The following is a 7,500-nucleotide window of genomic DNA, read 5'->3' as shown; positions in this document are numbered from 1 at the left end:
CATATATTTTCATAAATAGCTAGACAAGATCTAGACGTCCAGATAGATAAATAAACACGTTTATGTTCATTTTCAACAGAGAAAGACAAAAAATTTATTCAAAACAATTAATAGGGTACATAATCATAACGCAACATGTCACTTGCACAATGTACAAACAAACGTGAAAACACTGATCTCCTCCTCACTCATCCCCAGTATCTTCTCTCTCTCTCTCTCTGCCAGTACATCCTCTGTGGTACCACCTCCCACACTTGCACCAAATCCATCCATCCAGGCTCCTATCACTTCCACAAAAATCACATAAACGTTCATCTTTGTCATTCACACCACATAACTCATTCATATCCATCTCAACGTCCGACCTGTCATCATACACAACCATCGTATCATCATCCTCTGCACTAGACTCCACTCTTTCTTCCACTCTCCTCTTCTTGCCCTTCCCCTTCCGAGCACCGTCACTTGGGTTTTGTTATCGGAGCCGACTTGATAGGGGTGCTTGGAAGAAATGTCTGCAATGATGACTGAACCTCCCAGGTAGAAAGGGAAGCCAGTCTCGTCGCAATTGAAGACGTTGCTGGGGGGGGGGGGGGGGGGGGGAACCTTGGTAATGTCGATGCCATTTGACATTAGCGATGTCCGCATGGTGTGGAATCACCCACGTATCTTTCCTTCTGATACCTGGGCGCGTTGTTCCCCAAGGGACATCGCTTTTCTCCCCCGCACCTCCCCCTTGTGTCTCTCCATGAATGCTTTGTACCAGTAATATCCTGGCTTGTTGTTTTTGAAAGGGGTCTCTCTGCCTTCAGCATTCATTATTCTTTGCACCTCCAGGCACAGCTGCTCCCTGTCCTTCCCTTCACCTGCCCTGGCACAGGCCACCATCCATTTGACAAGTTTTTTCTCCTCCTCTGTGGCCAACACTGTATGAGATACCCTATGGACGGGGTATTTTCCGGCCATCTTGTCCATCAGGGTTGATTTCGGGACAGAGTAGGTCGCAGCGGCCTGGCGGAATGAAAGATTTTTGGTGCGGATGGCATCAAGTGCAGCATCCACACTCTTGTCAGTGTACTTTGATCGCGGCATCTTGGTGCCTGTAACAATGTGAAAAAATTAACTTTATTTAGATATTTGAACTTCATTTTCATAGACTGGCTAGTCTAATAATGTAAATTTTCCTTTACAATGGTGAACATAATATAATTTTAGGGATGCCTTCCGAAAGCTCCTACATCCCCAGTATTTTTTTATAATGTTCTAGTAGGGGGTTTGAGAGGGGGAAAAGTTTTATTTTTAAAGTCTCCCCCCTCCCAAACCCCCTACCAGAACATTATAAAAAAAGTTTCCCCCCTCCCAAAACATTATAATACTGGGGATGTAGGTGTAGACGCTTTCGGAAGGCCTCCCTAATTTTATAATAATAATAATAATAATCATGATAAACATAGGCCGGTCAACAGAAATACAAGGAAAGCATTGCAACAAATAATATTATAGACGTCTAGAATAATAATAAACAACTTAATCAACCCGTCCGGTTTCACCTGAATCGTTTAAAATTTCTTTGGTCAAACCGGACACCCTCCCACTGGAGCTAAAATGAAAACCGGACATCGTCAGACGATCTAACCACAATCAAACTATCCTAAAATAGCATGTAGTGCAGTGGTTGAGCCGAAACTCCTTAATAAAAACGTATAAATAGCTTAAATAGCAACTTCCTTGCACACCTTGCAACCCATAACAAAGAACGGGATACTTACGTTTTGTGAGAAATATCTCGATGAAAACACGATTCTTTGACTTCTCCTTGATTGCACTCATTGAAACGGCAGGAAAAATGTCACAAGAGACATGTGCTTAGTTACAAGAAATATGCACCGGGGAAAAAACAAAACAAAAGGAAATTAGACATCGAGTCGGGTAGCGTCCGGTTTGACCCGTGTCCGGTTTGACCTGAATCTACTCTACTATAATTTTGATTTAACAATGATAATAATAATATAACCGTTTTTATATAGGGCCTTACCCGTATCTCAACAAGCTCAAAGCGCTTGACAGTAACTTGGCTAAATCACTCAAACATACAACCATTCAAAGATGAAGTATGAAACAAAGAAATATAATTCTACAGTGTTACATATTAAAAAAGAAACGTTTCAAGATGATTAAGAAAGAATACCGCACCATTACTGTTTCTGATATATCTTGGAAGGTAGTTCCAGATAAGGGGTGCCGAATATTCAAAATCATGCTCGCCAATTTAGGGAGTCATTTTTGGCTTCACAAGTATGTTATCATCATCAGACTGTGATCTCAGATTTCTGGCCAGGACGTGGAATTTAAACATGCCATTAATGTATCCAGGACAATCAGAGTGTAGTGATTAAAAAACAAAACAAAAGTGCAGTTCTTCTTCTTCTTCTTCTTCTTCTTCTTCTTCTTCTTCTTCTTCTTCTTCTTCTTCTTCTTCTTCTTCTTCTTCTTCTTCTCTTCTTTTCTTCTCTTCTTCTTCTTCTTCTTCTTCTTCTTCTTCTTCTTCTTCTTCTTCTTCTTCTTCTTCTTCTTCTTCTTCTTCTTCTTCTTCTTCTTCTTCTTCTTCTTCTTCTTCTTCTTCTTCTTCTTCTTCTTTTCTTCTTCTTCTTCTTCTTCTTCTTCTTCTTCTTCTTCTTCTTCTTCTTCTTCTTCTTCTTCTTCTTCTCTCTTCTTCTTCTTCTTCTTCTTCTTCTTCTTCTTCTTCTTCTTCTTCTTCTTCTTCTTCTTCTTCTTCTTCTTCTTTCTTCTTCTTCTTCTTCTTCTTTCTTCTTCTTCTTCTTCTTCTTCTTCTTCTTCTTCTTCTTCTTCTTCTTCTTCTTCTTCTTCTTCTTCTTCTTCTTCTTCTTCTTCTTCTTCTTCTTCTTCTTTCTTCTTCTTCTTCTTCTTCTCTTCTTCTTCTTCTTCTTCTTCTTCTTCTTCTTCTTCTTTTCTCTCTTCTTCTTCCTCTTATTATTATTATTATTATTATTATTATTGTTATTATTATTATTATTATTATTATTATTATTATTATTATTATTATTATTATTATTATTATTATTATTATTATTATTATTATTATTATTATTATTATTATTATTATTATTTTTTTTTTTTTTTTATTATTATATTATTATTATTATTATTATTATTATTATTATTATTATTATTATTATTATTATTATTATTATTATTATTATCATTATTATTATTATTATTACTACTATTCTAAATGGTTTTCAACGGGAAGCCAGTGGAGTTCTCTTAGCAAACCCGATGCAGATTGATTTCTCCTCTTTCTATAAATGAGCCTGGCTGGATCGCAGCCACATTTAACATATCAACACACGATACTGTGTGTAACTTTTAACGTTTATTGTCTGATTGATACAATTTTAGTGAGAACTAATCCATAACAGACTGTATAAAAATGATAGCAAAGAGCTGGGTGACATCCACTTCGCTCCTTCTATATCATAACAACAATCAACACTACAATAATACAGTTCTAGTTTCGTTATCTGTTTTGTTTGGCTATTTAGAGCTGAGTGAGCAATTGTTTTGAATCGCATGCTATCAATAATTGTTATTTACATATTAGTATGCGCAATTGAAAACAATTGTACGTATATATGTGATCCATCGTCTCAAAACGGTACTATGTCGGATCGAACCAGATGCTTAAAAGCCGAATTAAATGTTAAACTGGTCAAAAATATAAATTATTGGCATTACCACCCTAAAATATGGTATCCATTCTCCTCAATAAAACATACAAACTCAACACAAGTCTGATATTTCTGGCTATACATTCAATTTTCAACATCTTAACCAACCCGACTTAATACCGTTTTGAGGCGAAGGTAGTATGTTTTTGTTGTATGTAAAACATGATATGTTTATAACAACTGATCGATCTGATTTAACTACAGTTGATAAAAACAATCCAAACAAAGTCATTCCTGATGTTACTCTTAAAAAAAACACGTTTTAAAAATTTGGCCAGAAAATTCGTCCTTCAAATATCGAAAGATTTAAATTTTAAATATTGAAATGATCCTTATCTTGGCAAAAAAAAAAAAAAAAAAAAACTCTCAAACCCTGGACTTAATGAAGACTTGGCAAAGTCCCAGGTTTGAGAGTTTTTGACAAGATGAGGGTCATTTTAATCGATCGATATTTGACGGACGAGTTTTCTGGCCAAAAATTTTGATACGTGTTTTACCAGAGAACGTCATGTTTTGATATGCTTGTGTTTGGCTTATTGAATATTCCTGCATATTTCATTAATGAAACCAGCTGTGGTGTTCATTGTTTCCAAGAGCGTGTTGCAAGCTTGCTTCCTGGCTCACCGTGTTGTCAACAAAAAAGAGCTCTAATCGAGTGAATGCATTTTTGCTACCAAATTAAATTCAGTGCCTTAATGGGGGTAGTCTGTCTATATTACCTTTCCATGTTCTTGGTTGCCATTGGTCACATCGCAAAGTGTGCTCAAAATGACCCACATAGTGAAAAATAGTGTTCATCGTTAACATATAGCCTGACACTAGAGCCCTCTGGGACTGGCAGTTTGACGTCATTTTTTAGGTTTGTGTAGCGTCTGGTGAGTTGTCGTTAGTAGTAGAGCTCAAGGAAACAGGTTATTTCATTGGTTGAACTATTGAATACACCTCACGATTGGTTTTCTTTTGTGGCAAAAGACTGGCATTTTGACGTCATTTTTTGGTTAGTGGCAGGCTATAACTTCATGAAGGCTACGGTCTGATAGCCCACATTGTTATTGGCTCAATCATTGTTGAAATGGAAATAGCCTACTCATTAATCTAACGCAAAATATTGTCCAGTACATCCATGTTATATCAAGCCCTTGTAGAAAACGGTAGGGGTTGCCTGAAAGCCGGTGATCGTGAAAATACTAACGAAAAAGTGAAAATGTAGAAGCTTCGTATAGGAACAAAACAGTTTTGTTCCCATACGAAGCCTCTACATGTTCACTTTTTCATTAAGCCCTTGCTTGCGTTCGGTTTATCAGACCTTCATAATATAATATGTGCACATTGCATCTTTTGACTCTTGTTTTACGCTTGCCTCGATTTCGTTTTATCCAAGGTATCGGATTTAAAGACGCACGAGAAGAGAACAATTATTTTTTCTCACATAAATAAACAAATACCCACCAGTGTGTGATTAGTGATAACAAAATAATATTCTCCCAAGGAAAACGATACATTTCTAAAAGAAAATTTTGAACAATTTTGACAATGCCCGTGTTATCTAAGTGTGATTTGGAAGTTCTGGACAAAGGTTTAAATGGCCCACCGGAAGTGCGCAAAGTGAACGGAACGGCCACACCGGAACATAGTTGTGACGATAAGTGTAAGCCGTGGTTTCGAACGGAACATTCTTTGTACATTAGCAAGTGTGAGGTAAGTAATAAAATGTCGTTTGGTTTATTGTATGTGTCCCTCTCCTTACCATCTACAGCAAAATCGTCACATTTGTTACGACAGAATATACATTTTTCTTATTCAGATTTATTTTGCACATCACAAACTTTGAAGACTGATCTTTGTTTGATTAATAAGAACATAAAGCTGTTTTGTAGAGAGATTGTTTGAGATTTAAAAAGTCATTTTTTCTGCTGGGTAAGCTTGCCATTTTGGGAAAATGCTGAAAAGGATCGATGAGAGAGTTTATACGATGTGGTTGAGTGGTTAAGGCATTGCACTGTGACTCGGAAGGTACATGGTCAAGGAATTTTCGTGTTTTTTTTCCCTTGGCAAAATTATTAACCCCCAGATTGCTCACTTTGGCTGGGTGGGGAACCTGACCTCCCATAGCGGGCAGGGAGGTACATACTGTGTCTTCTATCCCCTTATATCTGTTTTCCAACATGCTTTCTGTCTTTGTCTTGGAATGAGATTACTTGGTTTTTTCCTGGCTGTGGTCGGAGTCCTGGCTGGGAGGGAAACAGTCAAATGCATAGTTATTGTTTTGGGAGATGATATTTTTTTCCTTGTAAATCATCTCTCTGTTATGTATTATTATATTTGTTATTTTCAATGTATAATGTAAGCATTTGAGTGTATTCCTCTTTGTTGGATTTGTGCTTGTGTCCGGATGAGGCTTATAGGTGATCTCAAACTAAGTACATTTGTGGTATGCTCTTGGAATCTACATCTGATCCCTATTTGTTCCCAGTTCCCCTTTGTCTTACTTTCTCTTGGGTGCTTTAATTGTAATTCTAGAACTTTTTACTTTCCCATTTTCTTCCTTTTTACTGGCGCTGATATAACCTAAATGTGTTGCAAGCGCCGCAAAACCCTTAAAAACATAAAAACAAAATGCTCACTTTGGACAAGGGTGATTCCTGTTAAAACTTGAGCTTTTATATAGCGCAATATCCACTAAACGTGATCAAAGCGCTTTGCAATGAGTTTCTAGCTAAAAGCAAAACTTAACATGTAGAACGAGACATGACGTATGGAAGGCGATATTTGTGTGTTAGACCCGCGATCTCCAGTAGTCGGTGAGAGAGAGAGAGAGAGAGAGAGAGAGAGAGAGAGAGAGAGAGAGAGAGAGAGAGAGAGAGAGAGAGAGAGAGAGAGAGCGCTCTAGGAATGACCTGAGTTTGATACGATTTGTTTTGGGATCGTGGATAGCTCATACGGTAGAGTCACGTTCTCACCAGCCAGGCGGAGTTGTCGTACCAATAAGGTCGCGGGTTTAGATCGCGCGAAATTTTTTAAAATTCTCTATTGTCTTCTGGCACTTTTCTACTCACTTCATCTCTTGAAGGCGATATTACATTTTTTCCGATAAAGACAAAGCTGTTAACCGCCATATACTCATTTTACACCTGAGTACCGTGAGAGAATGTGAGTAAAGAGCCTTTTCCAAGGACTCAACTATGTGCCGCTCACAGCGGGACTCGAATCCAGAACCTTTCGATCCGAAGGTTAGTGCCATACTCCAAGACTACCCAGCCGTACACCATGAAATACCTTGCCGACATCCAACGTTGTCGCACGAAAGGGTGTATTTTTTATTTTAATTTTAAAAATCTAAATTCATTCCTAGAAGACTTATGTAACACTATAGATAAATAATAGATAAAATAAAATTCCCTTATTTCATCCCATAGGGGAAATTATTCTCTAGGGTCTATTCCAAGGGGAGACTGGAATAACCCAGGCGTCAGCCGAAGTGCATCCCCGCAAATTGAGCTAGGGCGAGATGGCTTGCTCAAGGCCACACAGCGCAACGGCCGATGTTCGAACTCGGTACCTTTCGGGTAAGAAGCAAAGACCGTACCGCTGAGCCACGCTGATCCCCAGAGCTATTCTACGAATGTGAAATATGATACCAAGAGCGTTTCGATTATTTCCTTCAAATCATTGTGCATGTAGGGCATGCGCTGATCTGAATCATATAGTTCAAGAACTGTTGTTTTCCGGAGTAATTTCATATTTCTTTTTA

General features: G+C 37.8%; 1 protein-coding gene across 7 annotated transcripts in view; it reads left to right on the top strand.

The window, feature by feature from the left end:
* The window catches only part of LOC144980502 (uncharacterized), a 136,668-nt gene that overhangs the window by 28,619 nt on the left and 100,549 nt on the right, over window positions 1–7,500 (top strand). For 5 of the 7 annotated variants that reach the window (XM_078928127.1, XM_078928130.1, XM_078928128.1 and 2 more), the window contains exon 2: window positions 5,131–5,447. The exons of the other annotated variants lie outside the window; for them this stretch is intronic. In XM_078928127.1, the coding sequence (XP_078784253.1) occupies window positions 5,283–5,447 (165 nt within the window). In that variant the 5' untranslated portion in view covers window positions 5,131–5,282. The remainder of the gene's footprint in view (window positions 1–5,130; window positions 5,448–7,500) is intronic. 7 annotated transcript variants of the gene reach the window in all.

This window comes from Berghia stephanieae, chromosome 10 (genome assembly GCF_034508935.2).
Source record: "Berghia stephanieae isolate SIO BIC M18660-M18661 chromosome 10, UCSD_Bste_1.3, whole genome shotgun sequence".
NCBI classification, from domain to species: Eukaryota; Metazoa; Mollusca; class Gastropoda; order Nudibranchia; family Aeolidiidae; genus Berghia; species Berghia stephanieae.
Note: the sequence above shows the minus strand (reverse complement) of the source record. Positions and strands in the feature narration are given on the sequence as shown.